We start from the raw sequence: 22,756 nt of genomic DNA on the forward strand, positions 1-22,756 counted from the left end.
TGAAGAAATATGAATCAGATGAATCCTTTATTCATTTTAGAATAAAGGATTTAATCATGAAAATGTTGTGGGAAATAAATTAAAGACAGTGATGGAGACATTGTATGTAATTGTACATTAATTTGGAGTCTGTGGATACACTGAGCATTTTTATAATGTATATTAACATAATTTTATTTATCATGTAGTGACAAGCTGAGAAAAGACCATAAAAACAAAGATATTTTTTAAAACAGTGGATTATTAATATTTTCAGTGATTTACAAGCATATATTGACTTTCAACGAAAAAGGCACAAAAATTAGTTGGGATTAAATCACTTTACATGTAAATACACTGTATTACAGTACTATTTCTTAAATGTTTCTACTGCATTTGTGTGTAGAAATAGTGAAACAATATTTTTTTACAACCTTGAGCTTTTGTATAATTAAATTTTGAGCGATTATCACTAAAGATTAGAAAACTTTTATAGGCGCTGGTGTCATTTTTATTGTATTTTGGGTTGCTGGCAGCTTTATTTAATCTGTATCTTAAGTCAGATTTACAGCTAAGTTTGTGCTGGAAAAAATGGATACAATGCATGTGGGGTAAGAACAGTTTAAGTGCAGTGCTTAACAAAGACAAAAATGAATGCATAGAAAACCGACAAATATCAACCTGGACTTCGGAGCGTTACTAGAAATAGCTATTTCTCAATAATCTCAATGATTTTTTTCTCATTAAGGTTCCTCTCCTCACATCTTCTATGTATTTTTAAAATGCTCAGGTTCACAAGGCCACATACTTACACTCGCTAGTGTATCTGATCAGCAGAGTGAAAATATGGCTTCACGTTTCCTCGCTTACATATTCTCAGCAGAGGACCAGGGTGTGTGCGATCATCTCCATGCTGTTGCCTCGTCTGGTTTGCTCCAACCAGAAGAATATTAAACGAGCAGGTAGGGGTGGAGGCTTGCAAGATGAACACCTTCACAGCTGTCAAATGTTGATCAGTGATGTCAGCAGCCAGAAGAGGAGCAGCATTTGTTGTAATTTCACGAGTGAGAAGCAATCAGTTATTGCAAATGGTTCAACAAATTCAAAATTCAACATCATGTGTTGTGTCTGTCATATCTTTCTGATGCTTTATGGCCAGGAGCTGTGGCATTTTGATTGTGATATGGTGTGTTGACATATTCAGGGTGGTCAAAGTGACATTGCTTTTATAGAAAGCCACCTGTCTTCTCCATCATGTATCACAGTGTGTGACAGAATGCACTGAATAAAAATTGAAAGTGGGGCAGAGAGGAGAAGAAGGTGTGTCTGTTCTCCGAGTTTGACAGCATGTCATTTTCAGCAGCAGCGTGCCATTACCTGACGGGTTTGGGGCAGAGAGGTACACCTTGTAAATGTTGAATGTGAAATTAGAATCCAATCATCAACCTCTGTCGTAAACATTTTATTTCCCCCTCCACCCACCCCCCTGTGCTGATTTGATGTACGCCGCTCTGCCTACAGGGCTGCTGTGTGCTCGTAAACATGCCTCTTTTCGTCATCCTGCAGTTCAAGACAAGGCTGGAAGGTGTGTGGCCATAAATCTTTGATCATTCTGCTGAAAAGCCGACCTTGGCTGTCGTCAGTGAGTCACACGTTGCCTCAGTCGCTCTGACACTCTCGCCCCAAACTGACCTCTTAGCCTGCTTGCTGTGTGTGTGTGTGTGTGTGTGTGTGTGTGTGTGTGAGAGAGAGAGAGAGAGAGAGAGAGAGAGAGAAAGTGAGTGACTCGGAGTAAGTGTCCTGACCTCTTTTAAACATGCCATCTTCGTGGTGACTAATGTTGACACAACTGGTCGATTGATAGAAAATTAGTCAACAGTCATTTTGATAACTGATTAATTTGGTCATTTTTGAGGCAAAAATGCCAAATATTTAATAAATATTATTTTCTTAACTGGGAGGATTTTCTGCTTTTGCATTTTATTTCATTATAAATTGAAAATATTTGGGTTTTTGACTGTTGGTCGGAGAAAAGAAGGAACTTCGTCATCTGTCTCTGTGAAATTGGACATTTTCACTCTTTTCTAACGTTGCATGGCCTAAACAATTAAAACTTAACATACAGTTCCACCTTTTGTTTTCCCTTAAGTAGTTTTAAGGCTGGAAAACTCATTTTAGTCCTCACTGTCTGAATGGCAGTATCATATATATTCACTATCTGCTTGTTCCTTCATTGAAGATACATGAGGTTTGAAATATTCAAACCCAGGACTCCCATGTTTTTGATGGCTGCACCCTTTCAGCAAATGGAAATATTCTAGATGTCTTGTGCATCATTTTATACACATCGCCCCAAAATTTAACCTGCCATATTTGGTATTGTTTGAAACTTGGCACACTAATAAGTGTCTCACAGTTTGCCTTAATCATTGAAACATTACCACCAATTGAATGTGAATGTTTTAATTAATATCTGTCTTCTTTTAATAATTTTTTTTAACTCTAGCTATTTTTGTTTCATTTTTAATTCTTTGTGGCAATGTTGTGTTTTATCATATAACTGTATGCAACTACTACTTGTCATACTTATTATTTGTATATCCCTGTAAACAGGGCACTTCTGCATAAGTAAGCATGCTCACAGTGTGTTTTCCCAGTATGAATTTAAGATAAACGTCTGTGGGTTTGAAGAAGTATTTGGTTCTATGTGTTAAGTTGAGTAATTACTGGCCCGCTGGCAGGCCGCTGCTTCTTTTTTATTAAAACAAGAATCCAAAGAATAATTGTCGTCATATGGGCTGCTCTGACAAAATGCTCTTCTATCACCCTGCTGGCTTGGTTTGAAACTTGTATACTTCAGTGAAATTTTTCAGTATTGATCAGACATTTCTACATTACCACCCACAGGCTCTGACGAAAGAGCTTAATGGAGACCTCTGAGCAAACTCTAAAAAACAAAGACATTTCTGAGCCTCATATTGTGTTGATGTAGCCTCTGACTGAGCAGAATAGACATTATTACTGGAGCTATGTCCATTAAAAAAAAGCATTATATAATGGGTTGAATGTGAGTTTCTGTGTCTTGGTAATGGATTTAGCCTAATGATGCCCCTCTTGCCCAAAAGAGGGCTTATTCTGAAGAGGAGAACAATGGAAACTGCTCAACTATGGCTGTGGATGAAGGAAATCACAAGTCTGATCCAGAAAATCCCACTAGAGAGAGAGGAAACAAACTTTGCAGCTCCTTGGCCTACAAGGCAGCAGAGGAAAGCAAAGATTGACTGTCATGAATGCTTGTGTTTCTGTGTCTTAGCATGTGTTTTCATGTGGTTCTACTTTTTACTGACCCAAACTCTCTTTTTTGCTCCTTTGCAGCGGTCCAGTCTCTCAACAGCCTGAACGACCAGATTGCACAGTTCATGGTGACCAGACCTTGTAGCCTGGCTGACGAGGACGAGACCTTCGTCCCAGGAGAGAGGGACACCTTAAAAAAGTCCATGACCCTGATGAGACACCTGCTCATGGATGCTCAGGTACAGCCTCTGCCCTCTCAACAAGGTCAAAGGTCACTCAGTGCACGCTTGTCCCTCTGCTCAAGATCATTTTTTAGAAAGAAACTACAGACAATGTTTAGCCCATAACATCATATCACTTTATCTCGTTATATCACGAAACGTTCCTGTTATTATACAAAGTTAACATATATCGTAGTCTATTTTTTAGACTCAATCTATTTAAATTTCACTCATTTTAAGCCAACCAACCAACAACCAATACATTAATAAATGTTTTAGTAGTTCCTCTCCAGAATGTTATTGCTGGCACTGTGTAGTAGGCTTTGAAACACAGTTTAAGCTGTCATGTTGGGAAATAATATTTACAGAAAATAGACTTTAACACTTAAGGAATAAAGCATGTCAAATCCAAATAATTAAAAACTTATACAAATTTTCTGGGGGGTTGAGGGGGACATCAGTGTTTCTAAAATCCTGACTGCAGCTTTTAATTTCCATGTTTGTCCTAATCAGGTGTTCACTGTAGTTACCATGATCGATTATTCCTCTCACTCCATCATACCTACATACTTTTGTATGTATATTCATATCTTTTATTTTAAACTTTCCAATGAAGTGAGAAAAGGCAGAGATGTACTGACTCTTTTTCCAATGGCATTTCAGTATGACTTCTGCTCAAAGTTGAATCTACAGTGTGTTCATCCCTGAACTGAAATTAAACATTTGTCCTTGCCCACAGCACAACCAGTCCAACACTGTGAAAACTTTGGCACCCTCAGCAGTGTTATGAACAACTGACGGTTGAATTGGGTAGCGTTTTTTCTTCCTGTTAATCCTTAGGATACGGAATGCTTGTTTCTGTGCAATGATCTTGGCTGTTGTTTCATTAGAGTTACATCCAGTGATTTGTGCACTCTTTTAGTCTTACAGGTAAAGCAAAAAAATGTGTGTTTTAGCATGTTTTGCTTTAAAAAAATATACCAAAGTAATAAAATCTTTTCCTCTTTCTTCTCTGCTTCAGATGAGATGATACTAAATCCTTATAGTGTTGTTACCATTTGTCCTTTTATTTATATTCCTTCTACATTTTGATGAATGTCTGATGAATCTTGACACAGTGATGCATTTGGGTCATCCATTAGCACATCATGATGGATACTGAGTCCCCCCCCGCTATTCTCCTGGAGATATTTTCTCCGACACAGTGTCATTGATTAAAGGGAAGGTAATTCAGCAAAAGGCCATTGCTTTCACCTCAGCTCAGTGTTATGCAAGCTGGAGTGAAAGATTGTTACCCCGCAGTCAGTTTTTTTTGTTTGTCAGGAATATAGCATTGGGAGGTGATGGATGAGTGGGAACCTCATCCGTGGATGGAGTGCCGATTATCTCCCCAAGAAGTTGTACTTGGAAAAAAAAAAGTTTGCCGGTAGTTCAATGTTAAGTGAAGTGCTCAGACACCAGTCAGAATGACAGATTTCTCTGCTGTTGGCCTTGTTTGTGTCAGACGGTACACCCACAACCTTTACATGTTCTCCAGTTTTTTCTTCGAAGGAGTGCAAGCGACAATATAACTGAATGCAAGCATTCAGCTTGAGCAGAAGCAGAGCAAATCTAAGCACAAGCAGGGGCTATTTGAGTGTGAGGGCAGGTTTTTGAGGGAAAGCATTACAAAATCTGCAAGTGAAATCAATGATTTATGCTCTCAAATTGAAAGACCACGCTCTTGAATAAAGATAGGAAAAAAGACCCATAGTTATAGCGATACGTTTGTTTACTCTGAGGCTACAGCCAGAGATTCTCTGTTCCAAACTGGGAGTCTCTGTTGGGGTTGGGTTCTGGGAACAGTGGACAGCTCAGGTTAAAAGAGAGAAAAAGAGAAAAGGTGGAGCTGAGAGGGAGCGCATTAAAAAGGACAAAAGCCCGGGAGGAAAGTTCAGATAAATGCTGCAAAATTACAGATATGTTCATGAAGTGACATGGTTAGTAAAAAAACATGCTAACACAACGTAATAGCACAACTACCCTTCTCGAGTTGATTCTAAGTCCAGTTTGAGCTCTGAGGAAATGCCAGAATCAAAACAAACACTCCAAAAGTGCACAAAATGATATATATGAATATTCCTGTAGCCTTAATTATGGAAGTCCAATTGACTAACTCTTGAAGCTGAAGACAGACTATTTTGGATGTTTTTTTTTGTGTGTGTATAGTAATAAAACTAAAAGATATGCTACTGTCATAAACAGACAACAACAAAACGGTTACAGTATACGTGGTCTGTTGGGAATGTTATGAATGATCTTTCCCTAAACCCCTAACTAAGTTGTTTTTCTTAAACCTAACCAAACCTTAACCACATCATAAAGCAGATTAATCTTTCAACAACTCAACAGTTTTGAGAGGCGCAAACAAATGATGTTATCCTGCTGATCTGGGCGTCAGATCAGAAAACGCTTCTATGTTGTTCTAGAGGGCATGAAAAACAATGTATTTTGTCGTTTAATTTGGAGGACTTGATGTTACCGCCTTCTCATACAACAAAAGCTGATTGGGGACCTTTTGAGTTTTAGTTATTTATAACTTTAGTTAGGTTTAGCTTCCAACATTTACAACTAATTAGACACAATAAGGGATTTGAAAGGATTCAATAACCAGATTTTATACTAGATTCAGATTCGATACTCCAACCCTAGTCTCTCTACTTAATTCATCTTATCTGAGCAGCAGGATTGAGCTTTCAGGCTCCCTATCATCACTCAGGCCACAATAGACAGACAAAATAATTGTGGCCAGATTATGCGTCAGATTTCTTTGTTCTCCCTTGTCTCAGAGGTCAAAGTCAAGTACGATCTCATCCCAAAGAGAGGAGCTTTGCTCATCCAGAGGGTTTTGCATTCATGGAGAGTAGTGTTTCCGCTGTCAGATAGAATATGAAATTAGTCCAGCCCTCGTTCTCTTCTACTCTTTTAACGTCTGGTCTCCCTTTTCAAAGTGGCTGCTATTCTCTGTGCAGTTCAGGCAAGGCAACTTACCAAGGCACTCTGAGGTCCAGTATTTAGTGCTGCCAGTGGTGTGGTGAGACTTTTACTCCTGATCTGAAAGAATAAAGAACTCTCCAAGGCTTACTGTTGGTCAAGAAACCTTGATGTTTTGTATATTATGTATATCTTTTGAAAACATTTTCTGACACCAAATGATTTAGTTTGTGGAAGTCAGGGTAAAAACCTCATCTGATGAATTCAGCATTAAAATTTCAAGTCCACGGCCACTAAAAAGCAGAAAATTAATTTAGAAGGGATTTGAATAGTTTCTCTTTGAATGCTGTCCCAGAATTGATTGCCTCATTTGTCACTTGCACAGATGAATTATTTATGTCCCCGTTGCTGTGTTGGGGTGACTAATCAAATGCATTTCAGTGGGTGTGGAAGCTGTGAATTGATGTAGTGGAACGTTGCACTGCATTAGCTACTTTGGTCGAGAAGTCAGCGGGGCTACAATAGTGGCCTGAAGATGGCGTGACAGAGGCGACATTGCTCACCATAATTCTCTAAAGATGCACAACCGTCTATTTATTCAAAGGCGGAGTCCCCTTCTCACCCTGGGAGAGTGGATCAGTTCAGAGCAAATAGTCAGCTGTGCAGGTCAGTCACCACAAACAGAACAGCACCTCAGTCTGTGTAAGTGTGTACAAACAGAAGTACTTCACCTGAGCGCCTATCAGAGATTTCAAAGGCCTTAGTAGAGAATAACTAATTGGTCCATTGTGGGCTAGGCTTCCTGGTTTGCTTCCATGTAGTGCAGCCCACTGCCCATGCATATTAGTGTTTCTCTTTCTGGCTCTGCCTTTTCTAGGCTCTGGGAAAGTTCTGTAAATATAAAACCTTCATGGTTTAAGAAATTATAATATAAACAGTAATAATTGACCTTGTTTGCAGTTCCAGGTGTCCTGTCAGTTTTACACCCGTCTCTTTGATAATGGTGTATGAGGGAAAATGTTTTTTGGGCCACATGGGATTTTTTCATTGCAGTACTGTGAGCCATATCCATGCTAACATGTTAAACTAAGATGGTGACGATTGTGAACGTTATACCAGCTAAGCATCAGCATGTTAAAATAGTCGTTTTGAGCATGTTAGCATTTAGTTCAAAGCAAAAAAAAAAAAAAAAGCCTCACACAGAGCCGCTAGTACAACTGTAGACTAAGTCTTGTTATCCTCTTTTACTGGAAACTTCCATTTCCACAGATTTAGTCAAGCGAAAACCTACCTTGTTTATTTATATTAACATTTATAGTTTATACAGCACACTTCATACTCAGCATAGCGATGTGCATTTCAACTGACAGTTTATCTTTTGCTTTTTCTTTGCAGTCTCACACTCTCAAAGAGGTATAATCTTTACATAGAGTCACTGGGTTCAAAGAAAGCTTAGCAACGTGTGAGGAGAAATGAAACTGAAAAGTTTCATATGATTATGGCAGAGCAGAAAGATGCCAGTTTAGTCATTTCAATTACAATGATGGCAGATCTACCTTAATTCATTATTGACCACAGAAGAATTAAAGGAGCAATATGAGCCTGAGCCCAAAGTAAGATAGATTGAAAGGCTGGATTAATGATCCAGTGAGGTTTGGGTTGTCCAGCAGTTGTTAGTGAGAAAATGGATCAGTTCAGATCTGGTACATAATGAACTAATAAACTATATGACACGGAGAGACAGAGAAAGAGAGATAGTCAGGGAAACAGAGGTGGTCCTGGGGTGGAGGCAAAAATGGAGCCCTATCCTTAAATCGATCCATGATTTCTATTCAGCCATTTTGAGTCTCAATGCCTGCAGGAAAGGTAAGTTATCTTTTATGAAATCCTCTATATGTGCGGCTGCCTTTGTTCTGTAAGAACTGTTATTACCTGAATGTGTTGGAGGAAACCACAGCTTTCATCTCGTGCCTCATTTTGAGATTTTTTTCCTCTTCCCCTGTTTTATGGAAATCAGTCCAACCCTAATCCTTTGCATCTATTCCTGTGTTACATCCTTTGTGTTACAGTGCTTGCTGAAGTGGGCTGGACCTCAAAGAGCTGGGGTTGCTCTTTAACAACTGCAGTTTCAGCCGATAGTCATCTCTCACCAGTTTCCACACTTCTACCCACTCAGAAACACCAGGGGAACATAAAAGATTGATGAGTGCACATAAAAATGACCGTGTTAGAGCTGACTGTAAAGAAGAACACGTCTGTCACAGCTGATGATTAGGCAAACCTGAGTGCAGGGATAAAATGACAGTGTAGATTTATATTTCCTGATATGGCACGACAGATGATATTGTTTTTCAAATGCCATGAGGCAGACACATTCATTTTTGCGTTGTTCCCAGACCCCGTCACATTATTATACACACATGGTAAATGCTCATCCAATCAAACAAATGCTATTTTTGTAAATAAAGGGGGTATCGTTCAGTGGATCAAACTTTCACTGTGGATATTTTTAAGATGACAATATGGCCTCCGTCAGATGAAACGATGCATGCCAGATTGTGAGACTTCATCATCCTTCAGCCTCTCCAGAAACCATCTGTTGATGCTGTTCAGGATGTGTAAGTCTGGTGTGTTTGGGGCGCGCGTGTTTCTATGGAAACCCCAAGCACTGTCACAATGCTGATCTGGATCACTACACGCTTCTTTCTGCAGATCAAAGGTGTTCACCTCAATTTCGGTGGGAGTTTGGGTGATATGAGTCTCCTCGTCAATCTCCTCTTGAGTGACAGATAGTGTTTGTACTCTTTGCAGCCCTTTTGTTGTGGGGTTGTTTGTGTCTGGCTGATGTGGATAAGTGTCTAGGATTGGCTTGCTCACGCAGGAGTCTGAGAGTCGGTGCAGAGGCGGCTACGTGTCCTCCCGTGACTTTGTCAGCCAGCCACAGAAAGCTTGAAGTTCCTGAAGAGATTTTCAAAGCACATATGTAAACCCACTTTCCAGTTTATTCTGTTTTGACTCATTCGGGGGAAAAGAAAGCACAAACTGATCTATTAATCCATTATTTAGCATTCAGCCATAGGTGAGCCTCCTTGTGGTGTGGCTGCTAGAGTCGCCACAGGACTTAAACCTGAATAATTCATGAGAAAACATCAGCTTCTGTGTACACAGCAGACATGAGTGGAGACATTAATGTGACGTGTAGCGACATTGGTATGCCTTTTGTTTCCCTTATCTCAACTTCTTTCACATGTCAGCTCAGCCTCCTAAACACAGTTATTCGCCACCGTCCACCTCGTCTTGTTTACTTTAAAACCTTCTTGCACAACCTCTCATCAAAGGCAGAATTTCTGCACAGGCGAGAAGAGTGTGAAATCAAAGATGGGATACTTGTTATCAAAGCCATTGAGTTCCCTGTTGACCTTAGACAAGATTTAAATGCTCCCTGCCTCCACAGCTTGTGGGGTGGTGCAGGAAATATAAATGACTCTCCCTTCTATCTGATTCCCTGCCAGCAATCGCTCTGAGGAGTCGGGCCAGGCGGGCATCTGGCCCAGAGCTGCTTCACACACCTTCATTTTTTTTTTTTACCAACACACACACTTACAGGTTTGAGTTGACCGCATTCAGTTGGCCTCTGATAATTTGACTGTTTTGGAGCTCTATTAGTTCTCATGTTTCTTTGAAAACTTTTACTTTACTTTTACTTTTACTGCCGTGAAATGCTTCTAACTGTCATTCATCCTAATAGGACATGCCTTTGTACAGGTAGCAGAGTTTGTAGGTGTGATAAAGTTACTTCAGTGTTTATGACTTTATTCTCAGAGGTGTTCACATTCTTTTTATTTCAAAGAAACTGAAAAAACTTCCAAAAACAACTTCATTAATGTAGGAAGAATGTAAAAATATTACATCCTTTTGTATTCAAATCAAGATCATGTGACTGAACTATTTGTAGGTCGTATTTCTGTATTAAATGGCTTATTAAGGTTTAGATTTTATCTCAGTAGACCATTTTCTTTATCTATAGTCTGCCTTCCTCTTGTATTCCCTTCAATATACTGTTAACTGACTTCAGTTTCACAAAAAATACAATCAGAATCAGTTTTATTACATTTTTGCCTAAAATATAGTGTTTAAATCTTTCTAGTTTGCTCATATTGTAGTTTGAGCATAAACAAATCCAAAGATAAAAGAAGTAGTATAACAGATTAGAATAATACATTTGGGGAAAAGGACTCTTAAAGAGGTAGTATGAAGCAGTAATATACAATTATAACTAATAATAGAACGCATTTTAAGAGAAGAGGCTGTTGTTTGTACAGTACTGTACATACATGATTCTCAGTTGAACCTGACATGTTTGCTTTGGAGGTAAGAAAAAATAACTACAGTTGCTGTTACAGTTTCTCTTAAAACACTGGAAAACTTGTTCATTAAAATTTAAATAAAATAGGATTTTAAGACTGAATACGAGACTGTATGACATGTTAAGATTTTTCTTTACTGTTTAAAGGTTTACTAAATTTTCTCTCTCTGGGGGTTTTAGTGGTTTTAGTAGTTTTAGCGGTGATTACAAAACAACACAAATACAACACATAATACCTAGAAACAATACATGAAATCACATCATATGGATCATGGAGCTTGCTCCCTCTGATAGTAAACCATACAGTGTTCATGGTCTTCTGACACACAATTGTGTAATCTGGTCCTGTAATCTGGAGTAACCCAATTAAACAGAGAGGTTATCTGGTTGTAATCCCACCATGTAAATCAGGCTCAGGAGGTGCAGGGTGTTACAGACCATCAGACCTCAGTACTGGTGCTCAGGATTAGCCCCTTTACCCATCATGACACCGGCTGTCTCATGGGTCCAGACACAGTGATTCACCATTCTGCTGCCCTGTGAAGAATAGTAGAGTCAAACTGCTAAGGTCCATCAGACATGACCAGGTTTTATTTTGGTTTGTTGTGATTATTCAGTGTATTTTCTCAATCTTGTTTTTTTCTGGGAGCAGTGTTGTACACTTTGAGGCTTTCTGGGTAGTTTGTAATCCTGAGTCAGTGGTTTCAGTTATTTTCACTTCCATCTCCACTAATTCTACGGAGTTAAATCATTATATAAAAACATTTTTCTATAGCAGTTCAATATACTTCTCATTGAGTGGGGTTACTGGAAGGGCTTATAATGCAAAGTCACAGTGTTCCATTAATGGGATATCCATAAGGGAGGGAAAGGCAGTTTTGATGGTAGAGGCTGGAGGGCAAGATTGTTCAAAAATGTGTTTAATATATTGGAGTTTTATTTACACCTATCGGCACAAAATAAGGTAGCTATTCAGGATAAACCATTACAGTGGGTGTAAATAGCATTTTAACATAAAAATACAAGAAAACAAGTTTTGTACTTTTGTTATAGCTGGGAAAATTAATTAAGTTAAAAAAATCATCTTCATCTCACTATGACTTTAACATGTTTACTGTTCCTATGTATATCATTAATGAGAACACTCACACCAGCATGTGAACTAAATGTTAAGGCTGATTTATTTAATAATTGTGTCAAAAGTGTCAAGTGTGGTGTCTAAAGAGGACTACAGCATGGCTTTTGTGCACCTTTTCAAATTTTACATGTGCATGTTATGCAGACACAAGCACAAATGGTGAGATGGCTTGATCTGCTTGTCTTTTCTTGTATGTGTTTCCAGTGTGCTGGTAGTGTTTGCTGACTGTGAAGACAACAATCACCTTAATAAGACATTTAGTCTAGGAATTGTATGGTAATGAGTGTTAGTATTGTGAAACAAAACAGAATGAGGCAGATTGCTTATAACAAATTAGGAAAATTACATTTGATTATAGAAAATTCTCCAAAAATGTTGATTTGTGTCAGAAACTAGCAAAATATTTTCACCTTGATGACAGAATTTTAAACTTGTTTCAAGAAAACAAGAGTTTGGGATGCAATATCAGACTAAATGACTGGTTAAGACGCAGATGTTTTGCATTGTATAGAAGGTTGAGGCAAAGTTGGTAATATTCTCCTTTCTAATACAAGACAAATAAGCTTCATCTACCAAACCACTGTATATTCTCGTAGCAATTGTTATTTCTCTGTATCACAAAGTCAACATGAGATCGAGTGTAGATAATTAAGTGCTGTAGCACATAATCATATGATTCCCTATGCTTAGAGACCCAACAGTGACACCTTAAAGTATAAAGGTAGACTTTAATGCTTAAAGGTCCAGTGTGTAGGATTTAGTGGCATCTAGTGGTGAAATTGCAGTTTGCAATTATTTGAATACCACTCGCCTCACCCTCCCCTTCCAAGCGTGTAGGAGAAACTACGTTGGCCGCAAAATTCATGAAAAACCCTATCTAGAGCCAGTGTTTGGTTTGTCCGTTCTGTGTTACTGTAGAAACATTGTGGTGCAACATGGCGACCACTGTGGAAGGGGACCCACTCCTATTTAGATAAAAAATGGCTTATTCTAAGGTAACGATCACACAACGATTCTTATTTTCAGGTGATTATACACTAATGAAAACATACTTATAAATAAACATTCTATTTCTGCCAGTAGCTCCTCCTAAATGTTACACACTGGACCTTCAAATCTGTGGTCATTCTCCTTCGGTCCCTCATAATTATTTATTCATTTAAATTTATTTACTCTGTGCTCTGGATGCATGATACTGTATATCTCATGCTTCACTCAGCCCTAATCCACAGGGTTCAATTTACCATATTCATATCATACAGTATATTAACAGCCCTCTGCTTCATCTCATAACTTTCTGGGAACAAGAGGGAACACTAAATGCATAAAGAGGCTATAAATATTAAAAATGAAAGATTTACTGAGGAAGCATGGCGAAGTGTAAATGCAGGAAATAGGATCAGAAATGTCAAACACAAATACTCATAATGAAAACCCAATTTCAGTATCTTTGTCTAAGCCTATTATTAAAATGGAAGCAGTTGGTTTGATCGTGCTGTGTATGGCTTCTTGTTTGATGAATCATGTTCTTAATGTGCTCTTGTGTTCTTTCCCAGCCTTGTTAGTATTCATGAGTATGATTACGATTGATCTCCTCGACTCCTTCTCTGAATCCTCTTACGCTCTCCTGCGGTTCTTTACGTATGAATTTGTTAGTGTGTGGTGCCGGCTGGTTGCAGTGTTTTGCTCTGCCTGTATGCTCCACGTATTGCTGTTTGACTGCTTCAGTGAGAATGTGTTTCCAGGGATCTCAGCTGAAAGCCTATCAGCATGCATGATCATGCATCGTCTAATACCGCTGTTGCCAGATTACTGAATCTCAAATTTTTTTTACAATTCCCTGGAGAGCAATTCTGCTCTGTCATGAATCTATGGGATTTTTTTAGTGAGCAGATGGTATTTTAATGAACTCCACAGAAGATATTTTACTGTGATGCTTGTCCTCTTGCAACCCTGACATAAACTGCCAGACATGTGCTTTTGAAAAGAGCTATAATTGTTATTCTTTGGAGGCAAGGTGAGGCTTAATGTTTCTGTTATGCACTGTAAATCACCCACAGAGTCAAGATTGAGGTCTAAATTCACTTAATTATGTCATTTAAAGATGAATGAAAATGTCACATACAACATTAGGATCTACGCTGTTTCCTTGTCTGTGTGACAGCAAACAATGACAGTCATAAAAATAAAAAATGTATGCAAATGTAAATGCAAATAGCTCCCAGGATTCTTCTTAATGTACTGTGTAAATCATCACTATTTCTATTTTACATCAGAAGTTTAACATATTTTTCAGTCTGGACATTTACATTTTTATGACAGTATTTCTTTACATGTTTCCAAAAAGCTTTCCAGGTTCCTGCAAAATGAGGCTCAGCAGGTTTCCAGTTTGTTCATAGCACCAGTTAAATTCGGCTTGTTTACCATGCAAGGTAGCATGCTAAAGCCATGTTTGATTTGGAACATAACTGTTATGAAAATTAATCTCCAGTGGAACAATTTGATAGCTGTTGCTCTAAATGGCTAAAACCGCTCCAACCCGCTGCTTCCTTTAGTATTCTATTTTTTTTTATTATTTCTTTTAAACCATAAATCAAACGGTCAAACATTCAAATCTTGGAATGATAACAGTGAAGTCAGTGCATGTGAGTAGACTTTACAAGTCAATACCCATTATACTGCATGGATATTTAGATTTTATATAAGTGCTGGATTTTGATCAATTTGTCATGGAGTGTAATGTATTTACAATAATGTTTTATCTTGTAAGTTGATAGATCATAGTAGGGCTGCAACTAACTATTTATTATTGAATAATCTGCTGATTATTTTCTCGATTAATCAATTTGTCTATAAAATGACAGAAAATAGTGAAAAATGCCTGTTATAATTTCCCACAGCCCAAGGTAAAATCTTTAAATGCCTCTTGTCAGACCCACAGTTCAAAACCCAAAGATATTACTGGCACAAGACAGAGACGCGTTTTCACAGTAAAATGAATGTCTTATTGAAATAACCAAAATAATCAAATAGGCAGGAACTGGAGTTGCTGGCGAGAAATAATATTAATAGCCAAGTGAATATAGTGCTTTACAATTATAGCTAAAAAGGTCTTAATACAAAATCTAAAACCGTTAGTGAACCCTAAAGTATCTAAAACTGTCAGCAATCTGCAATCTACATTTGTGTCCCAGTACTCACATGCATAACGTGTAGAGACCTCACAATGGGTGTCTAGCCTAACTAATACAAAAAGAATCACAAACAAATAAACAACCCAGTTGGTTTGACAATACAGGAAAAAGAATTACAACTCAAGCAAAATAAACCATAAGGCCAAACAAAACAATAAGGCTCACCATGCTGCATACTAAAATTATAAATTTTGATGTTGTGACCTACTCACCACCTCTGGTATGGGGCATTAACACACAGGATCACTCAAAAAAGGTGGGCGGGACAACAATGGGGTTCCAACACACAATATACTCAGCCAACATATCAGAGGGCTGTACTCTGAAGCAAATTCGACATAGCCAGGCTTTCTTTGCGTTAGTTGGCTCGACAAAACCTAAAAACCCAATCGGAGATAATGGGTAACACGATGGTGGTTATCAACTTTCTTTGTTAACCCAGGTTTACTCCACCAGGCTCTGTGCGTGTTCTCATTAAAGGGGGCGTTTGACACATCATTTGACTCTTTTTTCGCACAAAATGGACAGATTGCATGCAGCCTACTTCAGTCAAGAGGAACAGGTTGGAATAATGGAGAGCTATGAAGAATATAAAAAAATATTACAGATATACATTATAGATGATATGCTGTGTAAAATTTTAACTGTTAATATTACCTGAATCAACCAGGAAGAAAATGATGCATGTAGGTTCCTGTGGCAACGCAATGCATACAGTTTGTGCTACTGTAATTACACGCCTTGTATGTGGCATTAACATACGGCTCAGCAAGTTTGCATATATAACGTATTCCCTTAGCTGAGAATCTATATCGCTCATGGAGAATATCATCAGGAAAAGAATTAGTGAAAGGGCGCTGCTTTTTCCAGCCGATTTAAATCGGAAACTCAGAATATAACCTCCTCCAGAGCAGTTTAGGTGTGCAGCATAAATTACCATGGTGATCTAGCCAAGTTAAAAGAGAGCAACCTTCATGACATTAATCTCGCTTCGTAGTACACCCCTCTGATTAAAGCTGTAACACCAAACACTACCAGCCACGACAGAGGACAGGACAAGCCAAACAAGTGAGCATTGGCCAACAGGTGCCTTATATGATCTGGCCCTGATTAGGGAATTAGTTGGGGGAGGAGTCTGGCCTTGGACTGTGTTCACTAACACTACACAGGATACTGTATTCACCTACAATAGGGGAGCATTCCCCACCACATTAGCATTTAGCTCAAAGCACTGCTGTATGTACAGTAAGTACAGCCATACAGATCTGGCAGCCTGGTTGTAGTCTTGTTATCAACATAATGAGGAAATGTTTTTATTGAACATAAGCAAAACAATTAGTGACGTTTTTCCCATATGCTTTCCTGCAATGTTGTTTACCTGCTTGTCATAATGTAAGCATGTTTAACCTTTTGATTGTTATGTTTAGGCTCTCAAAGCACTTTGTTAAGGTTAGGGAAGATCATGGTCTTGGCTAAATATTTGAAAACTTGATACTTACTGGATGCACAAGACACGACGTGTTTACATTTTCAATATTTAATCGAAACCATGATTATTAACTAACCTTAACCAAACTACAGTTTTAAATTGAAGTAACCTCAATCCAAGTGTTTTAGTAACCTAAACCTAACCACATACGGGACTCCGGACGCTAAACCTCATCTCTGATGCACTTGTACACCCACCGTCCACGTAGACTACCTCCTACAGTCTTACAAGAAGGTAACACTTGGACTGGAAAAAACATTCCCAGAGAACATAATCCAGGCAGCAATAACATTTCTTTCTAAACGTATTTGGCAAACAATTTAGTAATATAGTTAGGGAAGTATAGGAGAAAGGGATAATGTAAGGTAGAAAATATAACATTTATCTTTAAATAACAGGGAACAATCTCAACAACTCAGCAATTCTATGAATATTATATACTGTTTGCAAATATGTAATGGTTGACATTTTACAGTATAATATAATTTAATGCATGTTTCATCACATGTTTGGATTATAAGTGACATTAGAATGAGAGTTTATACATTTCAGGTGGAGGTGGAGAACATTTTGTATATTTATCCAAAGAGATGCAATTGCAAACAGAGGGTGTACCAACTGTGCATCTCTGTATTTAAGTGTAAAAGCTCTTCACTCTACTCTCCAGCCTCTCTCCCTCATCTGCGGTTTATGTTTAGTCATGGGATGTCTCTTCAGGGAGTAACAGGGTGACCATTAAGCTTTCAAAGGCTTGTGTAATGAAAGGTGGTTTTTAGGTCTTGAAGAATTGCAGTCCAATGTGATTGTTATCCTCTGTAAACAAACTACCTTTGATTGTAGCTTTAAGCTATGGTGATCAACAAATACTCTTTTTGTCCTCCTCTTTCCTGCTTTCCTCCCTCTTTATTTTCTGATGGTGTGTCTGTCTCCATTTTCTTCTCCTCTCCCTGACAGTATCACACATACAAACAGCAAGACGGCAGACATTTTTACCTATTTGCACATACGAAGCACTCAAACAAAGTCATCTTAGATGCACAAACAAATTACAATTAGAAACACTTTAAACACCAAGGACAATAAACACACAGGGACATGTCTGCAAGGAAACATACTCCAGGGCATATTTCATCTATTTAGAATGACTGTTAAATGATACTATGGTAATTAATTTGCCCACATGCAACATTTTTAGAAACAGAAAGGAACATTACATTGTTTTGCTTTTCATGGATCTTAGTATTAATGCCCTGTTATAATCCCTTACAAGAGCTCAACTCCCTGAGCCAGACAAGTTTTGGATTCAGACAAACTAATTTAGCATGCAGATTAATGCAACTCCCAGCTCCTGCAGGAGCCAGCTTATTAAACACATTTAAATCACATACATTTACAATTAGAATAAGTTGGAGCCATTAAAAAAAAACACAATACAAAAGTATCTCATCAGCACAGTTTGTCTCTGTAAACACATTTGCATAAGTGCATTGCCCTTTTGCACTAAGGCATATGTAAAGCAGTCGTACCCTCTAACTGTAGTCACAGTCTAAAACAGGTTTTCAGTCTGGAAAATTATCCTCCTTCTCCTTCTATTATATATATGGATGAGTCAGCCATATTGCTCTAATTAAAATAATCAAAGTCCTGCTGTCAGGTTGGCACTTCTTTGGCACTGTTGTGGCTTGCGTTTAATTGCTTTTGCAATTTAATGTTTGAGCTATCTCTGCGTGTGCATATGTATGTGAGTACAGGTGTGTGTGTGTGTGTGTGTGTGGTGCATATATGTGCAGAACAGTATGCTAAGCCTAGAATACTGAGAGAGTTTGTGCCGGTCTGGTCGTCAGTGTTCCTTTTACCGACTCTCTACTGCACGCTTGAATGTCTTTCAATTTAGTCCTTCTGATAACTCGGCTCTCTCTCGCAGAGATAAATGTTGAAATATAATAAACAACATCGCAACTTCACATGTTTTGGCTCCAACCTTGTCTCTCTCATGCTGTCTCTGTGCCCTTCCATTTCTCTGCCTTATTTATCTTTCTCTCCGCTTCCCTTGTTGCTCATTTTTCAACATGTTCCTACAAGTTTCATATCTTGTAATATAAGCTTTAGCAAATAAGGAATGTAATTCCCAGTACATAGCGGCTTGCAAGTCTTGGGAACAATTCTGAATTCTCTTGGTGCCACAGGACTGTTATTGTATCTTTAACAATGAAACAAGATTTTTTCTGTATTATGTTATCATTTTTAAAGATATTTTGATTCTTTTTGTCATTTTGTGCAAACAATTTGAATTTAAAGACATTACTGAGACAGTAATTGGACAATAATAGTATTTTTCTGCTTGCAATCTGCATTTTTGATAAGACTGATTATGTCACTTGGACGTGAAGAAATTGGAAAAAGTGTACAGTGTATTGCCGTGCATACAAAGTAGCTGCATAAGGACAGTGATAAAGAGGTGATGGAGTGATTATTGTCTCTAGTGTTGCTATTCATTGGAACTGTCCTCTAGAGTGGGAACACATGATAGTGAGATGAGTCTCTTAATCAATAGGGCCTGCCGATGTGCCTTTACACACACTGACAAGAGGATAAGCTCCTTATCAATACACTGTACCGAAACAGCTCTCCGTCAGATATGGATTAATCTGTCCTCAGTACTGCTCAGCATTTTTCACCCTCTAAACCTGTTAGTTGTTTGCCTGCGGTGCTACAGTATACCTGGGAGTTGTCTTCTTTGGTGCAGTTTGTTCTCAGCTAAAATGCAGAGTGTTTTAACTGCAGATTGCAGTTTATTTGGCCCGTATGGCATCTGTTACTGTATGCTGTTCACAAGCTTTGGTCATTTAAAGGAATAGTTTGACATTTTGGTAAAAATGCTTGACAAGAATTTGATAAGAAAATCAATACCACTCTTAAGTCGGTACGGTTGTTAAACAAACAAGATACAATGTGTTTATTTGTGAGCTTTACAGTTGCTGGTAGTGGATTTTATTATTTTTATTACAGCAAGGCTAGTTGTTTCCCCGTGTGTCTTTGTGCTAAGCTAGCTGCGGGCAGTAGCTTCGTATTTACAATACAGACATGAGAGTGATATGAATCTTCTCATCTAACTCAGCAAGTAAGTAAATGAGCGAATTTCCCAAAATCTCCCAAAACTATTTGTTTAAATGATCTTCCTTTTCTTCCATTAATTAGATATTCATTCTTTAGCCCAACATCATCATAACTCCCAAATTCTCTGTTATTCACAGAAAAAGCCAGACAGCAGCCCTTCCCCTTCATCTCTTTATCCGAGACTTGCCAAGTTGTCTTGGGAGGTGTACTCTGACCTGCTCTCAGCAGCCCACCAGATTAGCCAATAAATAACTAAAAGTGTATCATAAATCAACAGGGAGAGCTCTGTCAGGGTGATTTCCACTGCAGTTGCCCTCTGAAAATCACTCTGCTGCTCTGAGAAAAGAAAGAGAGAGATGGATGTATGGAGGAAGGGTTGGCAATGAATGAGGTTCTCCTTGTGTTGTAGAAAATGTTTTACCTTGAGCGATATGCTCTTGTAGCATTACCCAGAGATAGCTCCTTTGTTCCACTGAACAGCTGGTCAATAGTTATAACCTGTAATTGTTTTTTTTTCTAGGATCGGGACTGTGATAAAGCTGCCACTAGCTACTCCCACGATTCCATGTTACTTGGATTCATTCAAATGACACTTTAATTATGTTGATGATTATAACACTGTCAGCTATCTTTCTCATCTCCCCCACGGGCTATAGGCACATCTCTCATTCTCTCAACATCACTGTGTAATTGTGCCTCCTGCAGAAGAGCGTAGAGAACGATGACAGGGGTGAGGAACTCAATTAGACAGCAGCAAAGTAGCTGAGTGTGTTACGCTTTGTGCAAAACATGCACCTTTTGTATCGGCGCTGGTTCCTTTTGTGATCTCACCATGATCTGCATGTCATTAGAGATGACTGCAACATTCAGCTCTGCATGTCTACATGTTCAAGTCTGAAGACAAAAGTATGACTGGGGGATTGAGATTGAGAGTGGGATTGAGCAGACATGATGGGCTGAGGCCTGGCAATGGATTCTGGAGACCACTGGGAGAACAAGCAATGACAGAAAACAGCCAGCAGAGAGCAGAAGTGAGATCGAGGGGAAATGAGGCAAGAAGCAAAATGGGTCTCGGTGGAGGGAAGGCATGTGAAACAGTGGAGGAATGTCATTTTTTTCAGTTTTATTCTCCATCATCTGACGTATATTTCCCATCCCGCAGGTCTTGAAGTTCATCATAGCCAAACCCCCCTCCCTCATCCCTGCATCCTCTCTTCCTTTGATTCCCCAGGAGTCCTGCAGACAAGCCTTTATCTTGATACTCATCAAGGCCTCTGGCACCGCGTTTCATCCGCAACCCTGTCGACCGTTATCTCCAAGTAGAGAGGCTGTCAAACTGTTTATTATTACCAGACTATCAGAGATGGGAGAAGGACATGGCTGCAAGGCGTTGGAGTGGAACTTGGGGGGGACTTTGGGTGACAGACGTGCTGAGTTTGACAACAGATAATAGGTGCTTCTCTCCAGGTCTTATCTCAGCCTCTGTATGTCTGTATGCCAGCTTAAGGGATGGAAGTTTGCCCCTCTGCCAGAGTTCAAGCTGCAGACGAGGAGTGGAGTTGCTGCTTTCTACTGTTCAGCAACCTGTTGATGGAACCCTGCTGAAGGTTTCAATGAGCATTCGGTGATTAAAGACCACACTGCAAATAGCGATGTCAGAAGCTGATTGGACTGTAGACAGGTGCATTTGATAGCTTGGGATAGGATGACAAGTACTCCATATGGGCAAGTGTCTTGTTTCAGATGTTACAACTTAATATTTGTTGAAGTCAGTTAGAAATGTTTAGGGAAGCCCCAACTAAGCGAGAATAAATTAAATTCAAAGATCAAAAGCTATTCAGATTATAAGTGATCCTTTGCACTCTTTGAACCCTGAGCTTTTACCTAGAGGGAGGCGTTATAGATGTAAGTAAGAGCCACCAAAAATGTGTACAGCAAATCATTCCAGCTAAATGCAGTTTGAATACTGAATGCCTCTTTCACAAACACAATTTTGCACCCAGGCCCTCTGCAACTTTTAATTTCTTTTTAAAAACTGCATCTACTCTATGTCCTTTAAACTCATGTAGTTTGTTGATGTTTTGTTTTTGATGACTGAGGAAATATCTGGCTTTTTAGCTGCAAATTGTTCCTCTATGTTCATCAGCTAGTTGCTAATGTTGTTTGCTCTTTAGCGCTGGGCATGTAGCATAAGGGGATTTTATCAGAGCTTTTTCACTGAAAACAGCTGCCTGCTGTGGCCAGAAACAACAGTGATGGGAGCAATGAGAGTGAACCAAAGCAAGTTGTGGATAGTGAAACCGAAATAATGAGTTAAAAACAATGATACGATGAAATGATAATTCTCTGTGGGTTCTTCACTACGAGCGACACCTTTCATGTTACATGCAATCATGTGATCCATTGTTTATATAAAAATACTGATTATGGCTGCTTTAATTTATGCTGTGTGGTGAAACCAAAGACAATTTCCACATCGACAAATTTTCCACATCATGGACTATAAAGCTAAACTAACTAACTAACTAACTAACTAACTAACTAACTAACTAACTAACTAACTAACTAGAAAGCTTGTGGAGCAAGAGAGATAGAGAGGGACAGTGAAAGAGAGAGAGAAGATACAGACAAAGGGAAAGAGTTGAGTTTCCGGTCCTTGCCATTCACTGTTTACTCCATCAATGACCCTTTGTCCCTGTCTGTCACCACTCGGGGCAAAAGGCTTTCTCTCCCCGTCACTTGCACAGACATAAATACCCAATCTTTTCCTCCAAATGTAACACTTGTTTTTGATAAAACAAATGACATTCAAAGCAGGGAACTGTATGTGACAGAAACTCTGCTTTCTATAGTTTTTAACATTTTTTTTTTCTGTTTACTCGCTGTAAAGTAATTCATGCTTGATGATCTTTTTTACGTTGCATCAGCACATATTCTTTCCTCTAGTAAACAAAAGAATCAACCACCATTTTAGCATATGTACAT

The 22,756-nt window shown here is 38.7% G+C and overlaps 1 protein-coding gene across 9 annotated transcripts in view; it reads left to right on the forward strand.

Moving 5' to 3' along the window:
- Positions 1–22,756, forward strand: part of kaznb (kazrin, periplakin interacting protein b) — a 108,188-nt gene that overhangs the window by 16,673 nt on the left and 68,759 nt on the right. For all 9 annotated transcript variants that reach the window (XR_006379555.1, XR_006379556.1, XR_006379560.1 and 6 more), the window contains one exon: positions 3,355–3,512. Coding sequence is in view for 6 of the 9 variants with exons in the window: in XM_044211224.1 (XP_044067159.1) it covers positions 3,355–3,512 (158 nt within the window). In the remaining 3 variants the exon portion in view is untranslated. The remainder of the gene's footprint in view (positions 1–3,354; positions 3,513–22,756) is intronic.

Source organism: Siniperca chuatsi, linkage group LG2 (assembly GCF_020085105.1).
Source record: "Siniperca chuatsi isolate FFG_IHB_CAS linkage group LG2, ASM2008510v1, whole genome shotgun sequence".
Classification (NCBI taxonomy): Eukaryota; Metazoa; Chordata; class Actinopteri; order Centrarchiformes; family Sinipercidae; genus Siniperca; species Siniperca chuatsi.